The 18539-nt window shown below is 39.7% G+C and overlaps 1 protein-coding gene across 4 annotated transcripts in view; it reads left to right on the top strand.

The window, feature by feature from the left end:
• Window positions 1–18539, top strand: part of LOC115514483 (utrophin) — a 352812-nt gene that overhangs the window by 268561 nt on the left and 65712 nt on the right. For all 4 annotated transcript variants that reach the window (XM_030316511.1, XM_030316514.1, XM_030316513.1 and 1 more), the window contains exons 37-38: window positions 11146–11207; window positions 13271–13345. In XM_030316511.1, the coding sequence (XP_030172371.1) occupies window positions 11146–11207; window positions 13271–13345 (137 nt within the window). The remainder of the gene's footprint in view (window positions 1–11145; window positions 11208–13270; window positions 13346–18539) is intronic.

The following is an 18539-nucleotide window of genomic DNA, read 5'->3' on the forward strand; positions in this document are numbered from 1 at the left end:
GCATAAAGGGAAGAACAAGTAAAAGCTTTGGGTTGGGGCACCTGGGAGGCTTAGTCAGTTAAGCATCTGACTCTTGATTTTGGCTCAGGTCATGATCTCATGGTCATGAGCTGGAGCCCCTCGTCAGAGTCAGGCTCATGCTGGGTGTGGAGCCTGCTTGAGATTCTCTCTCTCTCTCTCTCTCTCTCTCTCTCTCTCTCACTCTCACTCTCACTCTCACTCTCTCCCTCCATCTGCCCCTCCCGTATTCATGTGAGCACACTCTCTCTCTTTCAAAAAAAAAAATAATAAAAGCTTTGGTTTGAACTTTCCTAATAAGTCACATTAATCATATAAAACTCATTGCTTCTCATTTTGATCCAGAAATAATAATGACAATTAGTCATAGTGGGTGATAACAATTATCGAAATGAATTATATTTTTTTGGATTTTCATTTGCCAGCCACTGCACTAATCCTGTGCATGGATTCTCTCCACTGAAGCATAGGTACTGTCATTACCCCCATTTACAGGCAAGGCTTAGACAACAGGCACACACAGAGCTTGCTTGAGTCACACAGCCAGTACGTGGAGAAACTAGTGTTCAAACCCGGGGACTGACTCCAGCTCCTGCCCTCTTGACCACTGTGAACCACAGCATTGGTTGAGGTAGAGAACAGAAATTTTTAGTCATGTGGACAAGTTGGGTAGATGAAGGCTTATATTTAGGAAGGAGTGGTCAGGTGGAGAAGATAGGAGCAAACCTTTTTTTTCATACTATGGACTGGTTGCTATTTATTATGCACCTACTATGTGCCAGGAATTGAATGCAGAGCTAATTTTCATAGGCTAATTTCTGTCAGGTAGTATATGCTTTATATGTTTCAGGAAATGTCACACCACGGTACAGTAATGGACAAAGGTGCTTTCCTATAGGTAGAAAAATGTAGTTCTCTACAGTCCTGCCAGTTGGATCTTGACAGGATTTCAGAGGTAGGGGAACAAGGTCTGTGACCCCCAATACCTTTCCTCATTTACATGGTCAGAGATTTCTGTCATTGGATAGATTTCCATCCATGAGCAGGATGCTCAACAAAGCTGGCTCATAAGTCCCGTAGGGCTTTTAGCTTAACTACAGAAATTAAAAAAAAAAAAATTTAATGTTTATTTTTGAGAGAGAGAGACAGAGAGACAGAGTGTGAGTGGGGGAGGGGGGGGAGGGACAGAGAGAGGGAGACACAGAATCACAGGCAAGTCTCCAGGCTCTGAGCTGTCAGCACAGAGCCCAACGACATGGGGCTGAAACTTACAGGCTGTGAGGTCATGACCTGAGCTGAACTCCAGTGCTCAGGTGCTCAACCGACTGAGCCACCCAGGCACCCCAGGGCTTTTAGCATAGATGTCCATCCTGTTCATAAGTCATACTCTTTCATAGACTTTAGTAAGGTGAAGTTAGGAAGTATGGTTTTCCTTTCTCCCTCTACGATGTCATCTCTGAAGCCAGAGTGCATGACTTTTCAGTAAGCTTTAGCCTTGGTAGAAATGATTACACTGCTCTCGTGACAAGGCTTCACACTCACATCTTAACAGTCCTCTGGCTCTATTTTTCCCATGAGAATCTGAGGTGCAGACCTAAATTCTTTATAGGATTCTAGGTGTTCTCCTACACACAGCTTTAATATGAACATTTTAGTAATGGCTTCTTAATTCATAATATATATTGCATTCTCTAAAACTGACATCCCTCAATATTATAGTGTATAGTCATCAGAATATATGATCTTTACCTTCAAATACCACTACTATGCATACTCTAGCTTACTGTAACTCCCCTTGATGAACAGGTCTAAATCAGAATTTTCCTTAATTTATTGTATCTCCTATATAGTTTCCTTTTCTATTCTTGTGTCCATTAAGGATAATTCCCCTTTCTTGCCTCCCAAGGGCATTCTCTGCTGCCCTAATCTGTCAATTTCCGGGGAAAATAACAGTTTATAGCTGTAAATGAAATCTTGGAGAGCGAGTAGCTGTTCTTTATAGCAGTCATGCAGTTTATTTGCATAAACTGTATATACTTGTCTCATTATATATGTACAGTCTAAAGGAGAGAATTAATGCTTCTATCTTTAGAGGCATCACGGTCCCCGTTTAAATGATGTAGGTGAAATATTTCTTCCTTAAGAAAGAGCAGAGAGGAGTGGCAGCTATGGGATATCCAAATATTCAGCCTAACAAGAAAGTCAAAGCTAACAAAGGCGTAGTATAACAAGACAAAGAAGAAATTAACATAAAGCATTTTATCTTTGAAGGTTGCACAAAACTCCTCCCCAAACCAAATAAATCCATAACAAAGATGTAACTAACACTGGAAGATAAATACAGTTCTCTCCGAAAGGCCTCCTACAGCTGTCTTCATCTCTTTCTTCCGCCTTAATCAAGATGAGAGATGGCATCCTTTCGGTGCCAGATTTTTTAAGTGAAGAAGTCTTGGGGCACACTTTGAGTCTCTTTCCAAAAGTAGAGCTTGCACTTTGGTTTTAATGATGAAGAAATTAATGAAATAGAGCCGGAGAGAATGTGCTGGAGAGTCGATTTTTCCAAGCAACAGTCTGGGACTTTATCTGTGTTGCAAATAAATATTTAAAACTCACTGGGCCAGCTCTGCTGGTGAGGAGGTAAGAAATTGCTTTATGAAAGAATGTAAGCACCTTGGGAATCCCTAAACCTCCTACACGTGGGGGCAGCTTCAGACAAGTGGGCACACCTTGGCTCATGAGAAAACTGACAGCGGACAGCCTGCCCTGCAGCAGCCTCATGTTGGCAAACTGTAACCAGACAACTTCTAGTGTATTTACCACTGCCCTGGGTTACTGAGATAATTCAGGTGGAGTTGACATTGTCTGAGAAAGACGTTGACTAGTTCAAGACTTAAAAAGGTATTATCTTTCCTGCCATTCATCTATACATCGCTGGGGCCAGAGTTACTCTTACCATGGAGTGGAATTTCGGCTTGGAATCTTATAGATTACTCAGCTCCATTGTATTATAGTAGCACCATCAGCCTTACTGTACAGTTCAACCTTTAGGGTCAGGGATGCAATTAATAAAATTCTACCATACAGCACAGAGAGGTCACTGTAGGGCCATTAGGGAGGAAAAAGAAATATTTGTACTTCGATCTGTAAAGATTAAATTTTTAAGATAGTCATGGAAACTAGCAAAAGTACAGAAGTAATGATCAAATAAATTGTGAAATAAATAGAATATCTTTTTCTGTATGGATTAAAAAGTAAAATGATACAGTAAGATTCAGTACAACCATATAGAAAAAAATCACAGTTAATTTCTCCTTTAAAAAATATATATGAAAAAAGATAAAGTAGTAAATTTTTTTTCCAAAACCAAATAATACACATTCAGCTTAAAAAAAAAAAAAAAAAAACTAGAAGGATACAATGATAAATTCAACTCTAGTGGGAGTTAAAATCATGGAGTTAAATCATGGAGTTAAAATCTCAGGCAGGAGTATACAGGACTTCCCGGGGCCAACTCAATAACAGATAACCCACAGGAATATTGATTAATGTTGATTAATGGTCTGATTCTCCCAGTTTGAGAGCTTAGAGGAACGTAGAGTTTGGGTCAGAGGTGAGGCTCTGTCTGAGTTCTGGACCCAAGCAGAGATACTACCAAAATAAGGCTTCCCTGGGTTTACTGAGTGTGTTGCATGCTCATTCTTCTGGAAAACCTTCCAGTGTCCTCAAAACAAGTATCATCTGAAGCTCCTCTCACACCCAGACACATCTGTTTTGGTCATGAATTCTACTTTACTTAAAATCAAATACAAGCAAACCTTGTCAAGTACGACGAATTTTTGTAACAAATTGTTCTATCAATCATGCCTGGAATATTGACATTTGTATTTTAGAGTGTGCTGCAGCCTTTGTTTCTGTATAGCCCTTTACACCCCTGTGTCTTTGAACCTACCTCTGAGTATGAAATTATTTTAAGTGTATTTTATAGTTGAAGCCAATAGATTTGAAGGTATCCATTGTTGATAGTTTAGTCTTCCTGCCTTGCATCTTCATTATCATGACAAGCTAGTGGCATTTTCTTTTTTTTTTTTTTTTTTTTTTAAATTTTTTTTCAACGTTTATTTATTTTTGGGACAGAGAGAGACAGAGCATGAACGGGGGAGGGGCAGAGAGAGAGGGAGACACAGAATCGGAAACAGGCTCCAGGCTCTGAGCCATCAGCCCAGAGCCCGATGCGGGGCTCGAACTCACGGACCGCGAGATCGTGACCTGGCTGAAGTCGGACGCTTAACCGACTGCGCCACCCAGGCGCCCCGCTAGTGGCATTTTCTAAGGAAGACTCTATGCTTTAACAATATCTATTATCAAGTAGAATTCTATATCTTCTTTTGAATTTAAACAGAAAGGTTGTTTTTCCTGGAAATGTTGACATTCAAACTTTAAGTTTTCCCTTAGATTTATTCTTATGTTTCAAAAAATATAACCTGGCTTTCCTGCCTTTAAAAGCCTGGAAGATGGCAGAAAGTATTTGAAAGGGTTTAAGATGCTCTGTATAAACCTGAGGAACACATAAGTTTCCTCCCCATACAACTTCCTCACTTCCTGCCCAGTCCATCCCCCACTAGCCCCTCAATGCAGTCATGCACACAAGCGCACACACTTGGTGTAAGAATCTGCATACTGGGGGCGCCTGGGTGGCTCGGTCAGTTAAGCGTCTGACTTCGGCCCAGGTCATGATCTCACGGTCTGTGAGTTCGAGCCCCGCGTCGGGCTCTGTGCTGACTGCTCAGAGCCTGGAGCCTGTTTCAGATTCTGTGTCTCCCTCTCTCTCTGCCCCTCCCCTGTTCATGCTCTGTCTCTCTCTGTCTCAAAAATAAACGTTAAAAAAAAATTAAAAAAAAAAAAGAATCTGCATACTGGCAGGACTACTCCATATTCTTCATATATTCTGGTCTCAAGTGAAACAAAGATTGGGGGAATTATATTTTCCAGAATGAGAATGTCACCTCTTAGATCTTTAAGAAGATAAATAACTCAGATAAATAACATTGCATCAGATTGCCGAAATTTGTTTTCACTGTGTATACTTGAATCACCCGAATGCAAATTGATTATTTGGGAGCTCCTGCTTGATTCCAGTATTCCTATATATTACTTCCATAAGCATATGTAAAAAAAGTATTAGCAGAGCCTGCAAAAGCCTGTGTCAACTTCATTCTGGAGATTTTTTAACAGCAACTCTTAGCTTCTACTCCGCTTTGTACTCATGGCATTGTTTTTCTCTTCCTGATTTCTCCCCACCCTGAGGACAGGTCTAGTGAGTTGAAGACAGAAAGGCAGCCACTCCATTGGACAACATGCAGTTCACTGGTAATTTTGATAGGGCTAGTTGGGTAGAGGAGTGAATTTGGAAACTGAGTGAAAGTGGGTTCAGTAGTGAGTGGGAGATGAGGTTGTGCACTACTCATTGGAAAATTTTGTCAAGAAGAGAAAAAGGATGGTAGGTAGCAGCAAATGTCAATTCAAGGTAGGGATGAAAGAGTATATAAGGGTAGCAGATCCTTCAACATTTGTATTCTGAGAATGGTCTTATTGAGTCAGGGGAGTGTTAAATGCAGCATAAGGGTTTTTAAAGAAATCTTTGGGAAGAATTTGCCTTTGGTAGGAGGGAGGAATTCCTTGGTAAGGAAGGGAGAAGAAGACAATCTGGCAGATGGTAGGACCTTTATTGATTTGGTGGTGGGAAGATGAAGGAATTCGAATCTGGTGGTTTCTAGTTTTCCAATGAAGTGTGAGATCGAGTTAAATGATATAAGGCAGGGAGGGAAACTTACTTAGGTTTGGGAGAAAGAAGGCAGTAGTAAATTGTCTTGGGGTCTGGGAAGCAAGTTTATTAGGGAATGTTGTGTGGTTGCCAGCAGTTGGACATTTGAGGTCTGAAGTTAAATATTTAAAGTAAAATTAGTCTGTCTGTTGAATGATTTTCTCCAGCTGTATTCATGCACAGCTGCTCAGGTCCAGAGAAGGCAAGTAATTGAGCTGATCTGTGCTTGGGTTTTGCCAGGAGTGAGAGGGAAGCAAGGCAGATGAGATTGTTTGTAATGATTATAATGATGGACCTTGGACTCAAATTTAGACAGATTCATCAGAAAGATTTTAAAATCTCAGTCATGCAAGTATACTTCCATATTAAGAACTCAGGCTTAAAATCCGACCATCTGGGTTCAAATTCCATTTCTACTACTTACCATGAGACCTTGAGCAAGTTCTCTAAATGCTCTCTGCCCTACTTCCTTCATTTGTAAATGGAGATACTATTGGCACCTAATTCATAGAATTTTTATTGAGTTAACACAAAGAAAGAGTTTGGAAGAGCACCTGGAACAGGCTGGACACTCAAATAATAGGCTATTATTGTAATTAATGTCATGTGTCCTGACCTAGTGTGTCATCTTTGACTATGCACAGCCAAGAAGAACTATTTCTCTTTCTGTGATTATCTGAACAATATGGGTTGTTCTTTTTCTTACATTTGTATTTTTAATTAACTGACTCACCTTTAATTTTTTTCTCTTGTATGTCTCTAAAATTGCAATTTAAATGAAATGACACATGGCAAAACTCACAAAATCCAGTTTCAAGCATAAAATTGAATAGATAAGTAACACATAAAGGTGTTTGGCTAAGCGTCAGTTTTGGGGTAAGCAGGATGCCTTCTCATCATCTTTTAAGGTTTTATGGAAGAAATGAGGCCACTCTAATTAGGACAAATGGGTTTTAAAAAGTGTCTTCCCCAGATTAGTCTATTGCCCGGAAATCAGTATCTTATCAGTCTATCAAAATTACATGTGTTTTGCCGTTAGTTCATTGTCTCCTATGTCGGACCATGTCGTTTCACAGCATTTTTGTGTTCTTTTCATTGGTGTACAATCTCATTTGTGTTTTACTTTCTGTGGCTCATCGGAACATGTTATGAATAATAATGGGTATAAACATATATCACTTATTAACCTTACTGGTTTACTGTCTCCTCAAAGTCCATAAAATACAGAGAGCACATGTTATCGTAGCTGTGACACTTTCAGAGGGAAGGGGTAGTTACTCTTTTAAAAAGTCTACAGGATAGCAAGTACAAACTAGAACTGACCAGGGCATTAAAGGATGATTTTAAAAACCAGGTAATGGAGATCTAATACACAGCACAGTGATTACAGACAATATTATTGCTTTAATATTCAAGTTTTAAACTTCAAAGTTTCTAGGAAACTGGATTTTAAATATTGTCACCACACAAAAGACATGATAATTATGGATAGAGGTGTTAGCTAACACAACTGTGGTAATCCTACTGCAGTGTATACGTGTATCAGACCAACATGTTGTACACCTGAAACTTATACAGTGTTATATCACAGTTAAAAATATAAAAACAACAATTTAAATAAATAAATAATGGGTAAAATCTTGACTCTCATACAAATATGAAAAGAGCATGTGTCAAAGATTTCATTTATCTCACTAATAAGGGAATGGGGAGAAGTTATAACAGGTTCCAAGGGGAATACTAAGAACTGCATCCTTAGTCAAACAAGGGATGCTAAAATGAGTGTACCAATAGGTGCAAAGCTGACAAACTGGTCAATATCCACAGGACAATAATCAGTTGCATCCCAGTGGACACAATTTGCATTTCTATGGACAAGAGCATTTGCACTGCTATCATTTTCTTCAGTTTGCAGAGTTTAAAATAGTTCAGGGACAATTTAAGCTTCATAGGACACCCACTGATTTTTTGGCCCCATCAGAGGCCTTCCCAGTTTTTCCCCACACAAGCAATCCTGGCATGGCTCGGCACCCAGGTGACACGTCACACGTTCTCTAGCACGTGCTTCATGTGATTTTGGACTTACCTGTTCACTGCTGCTTTGTTAGATTTGTTTACAGTTTATCAAGCTGTACGATGTTAGGTTCTACTCCTCTTTCAGATTTGAAGTTGGCCAGAATCGAAACTGTTGTTGTTTTGGAGGCAAAATATGCTACTTTCATTCTGTTTTGGTTGCCTACTCTGGGAGGACTTGGAAGCATTTGGGCTGGATAAGCTGAGCGATCTGCAGCTGTTCAAATACTTAGAGCCTTTGGGTTGATTGTGGATTTTGCTTTAAAACCCTCCCCCCACTGAAAAAAAAAAAAAAAAGAAAGAAAGAAAGAAAGAAAGAAAGAAAGAAAGAAAGAAAGAAAGAAAGAAAGAAAGAAAGAAAGAAAAAGAAAATCCAACAGCCAACTGCATCTACTACTTTTTTTTTTTTAACTGTTGTTTGGTAAGCTGCAGTTATACTTTTGTAACCAGAGGCTGTGTTTATTTTCAGCGTTGGCAGTTCTGCCTAATGAATCAACTGGTACTGAATTCACAAAGGGAGATGCCGTTTCCCTCCCTCCATCTGTTTGCCAAATGTGTGTGTTCCCTCAGCTCCTAGTAGTGGTTTCACTAAGAAGAGCCATTAGCAAGCAAGTCTTCTCATTGAATTCTCAGCCGCTGCCACGCTGCCTGATGGTATTTTCCCTTCCTGGTTCCGTAGGAGCTGTTTGCCAAAGCTCCGCGTTTGTGATTCTAGAGAAAGAGTACTTACATTTGTTAAGTATGAAGTTTGGCTCTGCGTTATTCAGAGCTTTAGTTTGGTTATTGAGCTTTGATTTGGTCCTTCACGATGAGATGTCTGCCTCTGGACAGTAGGGTTGCCATGGGGATTTAAATTACTCAGTAGAGACAGGGGTTATGGGAATACTGGTAGGCTGGCTAACCCTGGAAGCTCCTGATGAATTGTTTTTGAATTACACTCTATTTCCAGCAAATCCTTCTTTAGTTCTTGTTCATGGTAAGAAGGAAGTTATTCTATCAACAAAATTTGGAGGTAGAAGTGTCTTTATTTTTTGTTTTTTGTTTTTTTACTTTTATTCATGCATTAGAAGCTCTTTAGGTTACTTAGGTTAAGTTACTTCTTATACATGAATGTGCATATCAGCTACATGAGGGATTTTGTTAGGATGAAAATTCTAGTTCAACAGAAGGAATGGGGGTCTGAGATTTTGATCAGGAAACTTTTTCTTTTTTTCTTTTTTTTTTTTTTAATATATGGTCTGAGATTTTGTATGGCTCTCAAGCTGTGGGCCACACTGTGAACAGTAAAATTTATAGGTCAGACAGCTTCGGTACTCTCTCCGTGGTCTTTGGAGCAACTTAGAGAGTAAGATGGTGGAATGTTTTGCTTGGTGCTCAGTAGCAGAATACAAAGTAGAAACATTCCACCTCTGCTTTGGTATCAAGTACCAGGTAGGGGAACTAGCCAACTTTCCAGCTCTTGCTAAGATAGACCTTCACATTTTAGGTATTTTATTTTGTGTGAGTTTTTGGAATTCCCAGGACATTTTACATACCCAGTTCCATATCTACACTTTAAATGGTCTCAAAGCAAATTCTGAGTTCTCAGGGGTTCTGTTTATGCATGTGTAACAGTGATTATGTCCTTTTCCTAGTGACATATCCCACTTTTTGATATATTACATAGATTAAAAAAATAATCTCTCTTCAATTTCATTGTATGAATATTTTAATACCACTCTCTCTTGTGTACTGGGCCATTTCATTTAGCTTACTAAACAGTTTGGTAAGAACTGAGTGTTGTCTAAGAAGTCTTTGGAGTACTATTAAACGTTATTACTCTATTCTGACCTAGAAAAGGGACAGTAAACTATCTTTAAATATAAGGACACTGAAGTTAAGAGCTGTTCACCTCTCTCTCTCTCACACACACACACGTACACAAAGAACCCTATTATGTGGACCTAGTCTACCTTCATCTTATTCCCAAAAAACATCTAATCTGTGAATTAGTTTTGGAATTACAGAAAGAAGAAAACTATAAAACTTTCTTCTAAAGTGAAGACGAAGCATCATGAGAAAAACTGTTCAATGCCTATAAGAAAAATACTGGTTAGCTGATGGAGGCTGATGGCTGAGAGAGGAGAAAGAAGTCACACTGGCAAGAGAGATTCACACATTAGGGGCGTAGAGAATCCAGATATACATGAAGAGGGTGCTGTTAGGTTTCCTTTCTTAGGTTTCCTTTCAGAGGGTCTGTGAATTACACTGACAAAAGACAGATTATCGAGAGAAGAGCATTTGTTTATGCCTGCTGTGCATGTACAGTGATGTGTAACTCAAAAGGATGGCTGGAATTTGGGGCTTATATAGCCTACTTTAGCAGTGGAAGGAAATTGGGGAGAAAGGCTCCTTTGTGAGGAACCAATAGGTTTCTTTAGGAGAGATAAATGGGCTTTTGGGGGGGAAAACGTGTGATAAGAAAGTTTGTGATGATGTTTGTTTATGCAGGTGCAGGTGGTTTTTCTGTCTTCTTCATAGCCGTGAAACTCCCCCAGAGAGAGGATTTATGGTAGCCCTCTTTCCCAGAAGTTGCTGCGTTCAGTCCGATAAAGGAAGCTCCAAAAAGGCTCCTTTCTGTATCTGTTCAATCTCAGATGTCTTTAGCTTAAAATGATCTTTATGTCAACTCTAGGGTTCTGAGTGAATCCCCACAGGGGAAAAGGGCTAATTTACACCAAGGAAGGAGAGACTCAAGGTTAAAGAGGAGGGCGCCTCACTTGATTGTGAGGTGAACATGTTATTCAGAGTTAAACACTTCATTTCTCTGTTCTTTGGAAATTTGATTAGGACTTCTAAAGTTTAGCAACTCTTTACAGCACTTCTGCTCTCCGAGGATTTATTCTGAATGAGGATCTATATCTGCCTAACACAAGTAGAATTATTCTGGAAACTGCATTGATCCAGCCAGCTACATCAAGCCTGCGGCCCCAGGGTCACACACTTCATATCTAGGTTTAATTTTTAGTTGTAATTCTTTTCAAAATAGATAAAACAAAATTCTTTACTCATATTTTTACAACGTCACTGCTCACATAAAAATATCTTATTGTTTCAAATGGTAAGTAATAATTGGACATTGGGTTTCAGAATGAGCCGTCATGGGGATAATTTTGCGTGATTTTGAAAACTTAGAATAAAAATTCCATTTGCATATGTTCTATGGGACATACATTATTTTTTTTATCCCCCAGCCATCAAACACAGACAACCTGTTGGGATCATCCTAAAATGACTGAACTCTTCCAGTCCCTTGGTGAGTGCTATTTTATTTAATTAGCCAAAACAACCGATAGTTGTATATTCTTAAAAGGGAAGTAACCACCAGTTTTTCTTACACAGCATGGTTCGTTTAAAGGATTGTTTCACTGACACAGAAAAACAGTTGAATTTCTGAGGGCAATGCAGGAAACAGTTTTTCACCATTCTTGAGGGAACACGTGGTTTGAAGTAGCGTGAGGTTGATTTTAAAAGGAAGAACACAGCCTCCTTCCTATTGAGTTATCTTAAACTTCAGCTTTGTTTGAAAACAAAAACAATAACAGCACAGCCACCTTGAATTCACCCTTTAAGTTTCCTTTTAACTCACATTTAATGTAGTTAATCGTACTAAATTAGCTTGCCTACTTGCATTTTGCCAAAGTAGTCATGAAAAGCTAAAATCATTTTAATATAAAAATGTAAGAAGGGGCGCCTGGGTGGCTCAGTCTGTTGAGCATCCAACTTCAGCTCAGGTCATGATCTCAAAGTTTGTGGATTTGAGTACACGACGGGCTGTATACTGACAGCTCAGAGCCTGGAGCCCGCTTCAGATTCTGTGTCTCCCTCTCTCTCTGTCCCTCCCCACCTCATGCTCTGTGTCTCTCTCTCTGAAAACTAAATAAAACATCAAAAAAGTAAATTAAAAAATGTAAGGAAACACATGAGATGAGAATCCTGATCTTGTAGATTTCTAGTAGAATATGATGTTGAACTGATTCTCTAGACTGCTTTCTTTGAAAGAGTTTTCTTTTTGGGTAGGTGAGGCAGTGCTGGAGAGGGAAAACGAGGCCCTAAGGCTCTCACACCAACTCATTTCAACATGGGGAGCACCCTTTTTGATTTCTTTAGTTTCATTTCTTTAGGTTTCTCTCATGAGCTTTCATTTGGATGAGTGAGAGCAGCTACAAAGGTTGAACAAAAGAGAGAAAAGCCATGGGTTTCTTTCCTTTGTAAAGTGAGGGTACAAACTTTGATGATTTCTGAGTTTTCTTCCAGTTCTGCTAGTTTCTAATACAGATACTGTGTCTTTAGAAGACAGAAAGAAATTACAATACCTTTCCTTTTTAATTTTTTAAATCAATGTTTATTTTTGAGAGACAGAGAGAGAGAGTGAGCATGAGCAGAGGAGGGGCAGAGAGACAGAGGGAGACACAGAATCCAAAGCAGGTTCCAGACTCCGAGCTATCAGCACAGAGCCCAACATGGGGCTTGAACTCACAAACTGCAAGATCATGACCCGACCTGAAGTCAGACGTTGAGCCACCCAGGCGCCCCTACAATATCTTCTTTTAACTTGATACCAAATCTTTAAGTTTTTTTTTAATTGAAATATAATTGACAAATAACATGATATTTAGTTACTGGTATACAATATATTGGTTCAATATTTGTATTGTGAAACTGTTACTACAGTAAGTCTAATTAACATCCATCACCTCACATCATTACATTTTTTATTCTTGTGATAACTCTTAAGATCTCCTCTTTTAGCAACTTTCAAATATACAATACAGTATTATTAACTATAGTTAATCTCTTGTTTCAAAAGATTTGAATATGGACTATAGGATAATTTTAACCATATCTATAAAAGGGTAGAAGAAGCAGATAGATCCGGATGGAAGAAATAAGACTAGCTCTATGAGTAGTGAGAGGGACAGCCTTATTGACAGAAAACTGATTGTCCTTGAGGAAGGTGCCTCTGGAGGAGAATCCCTCCCAGCAGTAGAGAAGGAAGGGCCCTGAGCCTACGGTGTGATGGATTTAAGCCTTCAAAAGTTAACAGGCCATGTTTCGTTTTCCTAATTTCCCTCCTTTTGCTATTGGATAATGCTTTCTTGAAAGCCATGTAGCACTACTTTGGAATGTCTCTCACTATGGTGCTAATGAACATTTAATTATTCTCTTAAATAAATGCTGTGGATTTTGAGAGAAGAGTTTTTAATGAGAACAGACATAATACTTTTCCATCATCTGAAGTAAACAAATACATTCTTGCCATGCAATGTAAGTTAACTAATAAGCATACTTTTGAATCTGTTCTCTTTCCCATTTCAGCTGACCTGAATAATGTACGTTTCTCTGCCTACCGTACAGCCATCAAAATCCGAAGACTACAAAAAGCTCTATGTTGTGAGTTATTCTACCAAAGTTAATCACTCGGAACTTTGGATTGCATTTGTTGTTTTTTGTGGGTTTTTTTGTGGGGTTTTTTGTTTCTTGTTTTTTGTTTTTTTTGTTTTGAGACAGAGATAAATGAAGATGTGGATGTGTTTGGAGAGTAAATCTGATATTCAGTGTATCACACTCAAGGAATTGGCTCTGTTTCTGTAAATGCTCTACTATTTGCCCCATCAGCATGCATGCACTAGTAAAACAAATGAACATATGCCATTCTCAGTTGGCCAACAAAATTAGCCAAAATACGGGAGTAACGTAAAAAGCTTTTTCAAAAATTATGCTGCAACCCAATTTAAAAGGATTAAATCAACAAATCAAAGTAGTAGATCATTGCCTTCTTAGTACTTTGTATTCATTTGGAAGTATAGGATTCGAGGGGTGCCTGGGGGCTTAGTTGGTTAAACATCCAACTCTTGATTGAGGCTAAGGTCATGACATCACTGTTTGCGAGTTCAAGCCCTGCATCAGGCCCTGCGCTGACAGTGCAAAGCCTGCTTGGGATTCTTTCTCTTTCCCTCTCTGCCCCTCCACCACTCGTGCACGCATGCTTTCTCTCTCTCTCTCTCTCTCTCTCTTTTTTCTCTCTCTTTCTGTGTCTCTCTCAAAAAGTAAACTAAAAAATAAAAAATTAAAAGTGTTTCTTTTGCAATTATAGGATTTTAAACAGTTTGATTCAATGCAATCACATAATATAGAAATACTAAAAAATAACATTCTTGATCCAAATTTGAACTGGCACCTAGAAAATTAGATAAAATTCTCTATTTAAATATGTCTTGAGACAATTAGTATTAGCAACATGAACTTTTCCTGCAGGGAGTTTGTTCAGAGTAATATTCTGTGATAGCCATTTTACTAAAGGGTTATTCCTACCCCCAACACACATACCCAAACAACCTAAATTTAAATAGAAATATGAGTACTTGTAATAATAAAGTATAGATTTAATCTATCTAAATTCTCTTTGTGGTTGTAGTTTTGATGATTGAGTTTATTTAAAGAACATGTAGGGCACCTGGGTGGCTCAGTTGGTTAAGGGTCCGACTTCGGCTTAGGTCATGATCTCACAGTTTGTGAGTTCAAGCCCCACGTCGGGCTCTGTGCTGACAGCTCAGAGCCTGGAGCCTGCATTGGATTCTATGTCTCCCTCTCTCTCTGCCCCTACCCCGCTCATGCTCTGTCTCTGTCTGTCTCAAAATAACAAAACATTAAAGAACGTGTAGACTTTGTCAGATAGTTAATGAGAAGTGACCTTTGTCTATATTTTTAAGGCAGAGTAATTTGAATAATTCCAAATATTCTTGTTTGCTACTTTTTGTTAATAATTGTTTTCTGTCTAGGCAGTTCAGTGAAGCTTTGAATATTACTCTTTGCAAAATGAGATATGAAAGTTAAAAACTCTTTAAAAGTCAGTAGAAATTAGAATTACATTTTGAGCTGGTAACATGAGGAGAGGTGAGGAAAGAGAAGTATAGAATCATTCAGAAAAAAAGAACACAAAAAAAACCCCACAGCAATGCAAAGCTTTAAAGTAGGGAAAACTTGGGCACCTGGGTGCCTCAGTCAGTTAAGCATCTGACTTTCGATTTGGCTCAGGTCACGATCTCACGGTTTGCGAGATCGAGCCCCGAGTTGAGCGCCATGCTGACAACATGGAGCCTATTTGGGATTCTCTCTCTCTCTCTCTCTCTCTCCCCCTCTCTCTCTCTCTCTTTCTCTGCCCCTCCCTGTGCAAATTCTCTCTCTCAAAATAAATAAACTTTAAAAACTTAAATGAATAAAATAAGGAAAACTTAAGTGATGTGTGGAAAAGAAGTCTCAAGGGCTAAAAACACACCTCCAGATTCATGGATGAAAGAAGACCCGAGGTGATTTTGATGCCCATAATCCACAGAGCCCCAGATAATGGAAGCAAGTGGTGCAGAATCACCAGTACAAAAAAAGCAAAGCCAACACACCCTGGCCAGTGATCTGTATGTTGAGCCAGAGGGGAATAGGAAGTGAATTAGGAACACACAGAAGGGACGTTCAGTGAGCTCAGTGAGTCCATGGTGACAGCAGTTTTGAAAGGGGCTCAGCTGCATGCCCAGTATCCAGCTGATGGATCTGGAAGGTCTTCTCAGGCCTGATGAGCTATAAAATGAGGACAAATGACTCAGGGGCAAAATCTCCGTTGACCAAAGACTGCTTTTTGTCATGATGAACGTGGTCCGAGTTTTCAGTAGTACTTCTGGCTGGATAAACGTACCAGCACATTTGGTGTTTTCCTCTGTTGGTTCTTTTGAATTCTCAGGAAAAAACTCCCTCCTACAGTTCATTCCTTCAAATCTGAGAAGAGCAGAAGAGGAATACCTCCTGCTTCTAAACTACATGACATTTAGAAATGTGCACTTAGAAAAGTGCCAGATTGCGTTGGATTATAAATATTCGAGCTGATGTGTTTGGAGCCACCTGGCCTCACTTTCCCCACTGCCTCTGCCCCCACTGCTCTCCAGCCCGGGGCCTTTACACCACTTGTCAGCTCACCTGTTTATGATTAATCTGTTCCTCCTTCTCCTGTCCTTTCTGTTCACTTGAAATGCCTTGACCCTTCCTCTGCAGTGGTCTGCAACCCTTTATTCCTCCAGACACTGTTAAAAATTTACTTCTTTTGGAAACGTTTACAAGCTAATCCCACCTGCCTCCAATTTCTCCAGAACTTTATGATTGCCTATAAGGACTGTTTCTCACCTAAGCACCATATGCTTGCCTTTGTGTAAGAGATAATGTTAAGAGGATTGTCCCGCCCCTGCTGTCTATGGCTTCAGGTCAGGGGTCCTCCCATTTTGTGTAAACCCCCACCCAGCATAAGGACCTAATGTAGAGGGCGTGCTGTCACTGCTCGGTCACTGTTCGTTCATTTGTTGGGCTCCACAATTGTGTAGGAGCTAAGACCATGTAAAGAGACTTGGTTCCCACACTCGAGGAACCTACATTCAGAGATAGCATGTTACATACGGATACACGCTTTCAGCAGATTCTTGTTGCCCTCAGAATGGAATGGTCTTTACCTTGGCCTGTTATTCTGTCCCCTCCATTCACTATGCACCACAGAAGACTCCTGCCATCAGCTCTAGTGGTTGACTGGAATGGCCAGCCCTGTATTCTGTTCTTCCTGCCTGGAGACCCCTTGTCTTAGCTCTCAATGTTATTCTTGTCCCACGTCAGGTACCTTCTCTTCCTTTGGCTTCCAGCCTATTGCCTATCTTTAATGGGGCTTTCAATGATTATTTCATTCTAAAGTAGGTCACTCCTGATATTCTGTTGCTTAGATTCAGTTCTTTCCTTGTGTGGCACTTGTCATAATTCTTGATATTCTATTTATTAACTTACTTACTGCCTGTCTCTCTAAATGAGCTAAATTTTCATGTGAGGGATGAGTCTGTTTTCTTCTCCACCTCCAGCCTCATTCAACTTCTGGCACAGAGCAGTCTCCTAGGATATACAGAGTGAATGATTTGAGTATAAAAGTTATAGGAGTAGGGGTGCCTGGGTGGCCCAGTTGATTAGGCGTCTGACTCTTGATTTGGGCTCAGGTCATGATCTCATGGTTCATGGGATTGAGCCCCAAGTCAGGCTCTGCACTGACACCGTGGAACCCGCTTCGGGTTCTCTCTCTCTCCCTCTCTCTCTGCTCCTCCCCCATGCACTTGCTGTTTCTCTCTCTCAAATAAATAAACTTTTAAAAATAATAAAAATATAAGAGTTACAAGAGTACACTAGAAAGCTGGTGTAAGAGGATTTATGGCAGCACTTCTTACTGTTAAAATTTGTTTAATTTTGGCATATTCCTAAATGTGATACGATATTGCAGCAAACATCAGCAATGTGATGACCCTTGGGACTGTAAAGTTGAATGAACAAAAACAAGTGGAGAAGAATATAGTACAGTTTGATTCTATTTATTTATAGTTCGAAATAATGAAAAAATAAATGCTGCATGATTTGGGGATACATATACTGAAAGCAAAATGCAAAGATTAGCTGTTCTCCCTGTGATCACGAGGGGAGGCAATTAAGGACATTTTCCAAGGCATTTTCAAGATACCAGTAACAGTCTCTTTCTTTAGCTGTGTAACAGATTAACGGGGATTGGTTCTACTATTCTTCTTTAGGCCAAACATGTGTATTATACATATTCTTTTGTATTCTTAGTTAAATTTTTTTTGTAATAGGCAGTAACAGAGAAGCCAAAGGAAAGTGGTGTCAGAAGAGGGAGAGATACCCTTTGTCATGATGAACAAGGCAGGCTTCCTTGACTAGCAAGCATATAAGCCAGGCCTTAGAAGCCACACAGGATTTAGGCACGTGGCTATTTATCAGGGGTAGGGAGGAAGGGACTTATATGCATAAGCATCAAAGGTGTGGATGGAGTTTAGGGAACATAATGGAGTCTAAATGGAATAGGTTATGAGCTATCCATTCAGTATTTGGAAATGTCCTTAAAGTCAGTTTGGGTCCACATGGAAGGTCACTTTTTTTCATGAAACGTTTTCTGATTCCTTTGGTTGTTTGTTCCTCATGTTTTCAAAATGTTACATTTAATGTTTGTTTTTTATAGAGTAGGGTGCTGTCAGACCATTTTCTGTTTTGTGGGACCTGGGAGATAGGCCCAGATTAGATAACATCTAAGGCAGAAGGAAGGATCAAGTGAACAGGGACAAGTACATAGTTCAGGCAAAAGATCATGGGTGCTGAACCAGCAGGTGGTGGTAGCAAGAGAGAAGAGGGAGAAGAGGGATTTGTAAGGAGGAGGGAAAACTAATGACTGGGGGGATTTGCTAGTTGATAACTGGCAGAGGGTGAAAGGGAGAGGGTGTCAGGGCATTTCAGGGTTTGCAGAGTCATGGTCTATAGAAGGTACTGACACCATTACTGGATTTCAGTGTAACAGGAACTCAAGACCTTTATTTGCAACATACTGAGATGGAGATCCCCGAAAGAGAATAGTATAGCTCTAATTGGGAGCAGAACAGCAGGCGTGTGGGTCAGGAGTTTAGGTAGGAGATCAGGATGGAAACCAGAGTGTGGAGCCATCCAGAGAGAAGGCAGTAACTGAAGTAATGAAAAGTAAGTGAGGGTATCAGGGTTACAGAGTGAAGCAGCA

Source organism: Lynx canadensis, chromosome B2, assembly GCF_007474595.2.
Source record: "Lynx canadensis isolate LIC74 chromosome B2, mLynCan4.pri.v2, whole genome shotgun sequence".
In the NCBI taxonomy this organism is placed as follows: domain Eukaryota; kingdom Metazoa; phylum Chordata; class Mammalia; order Carnivora; family Felidae; genus Lynx; species Lynx canadensis.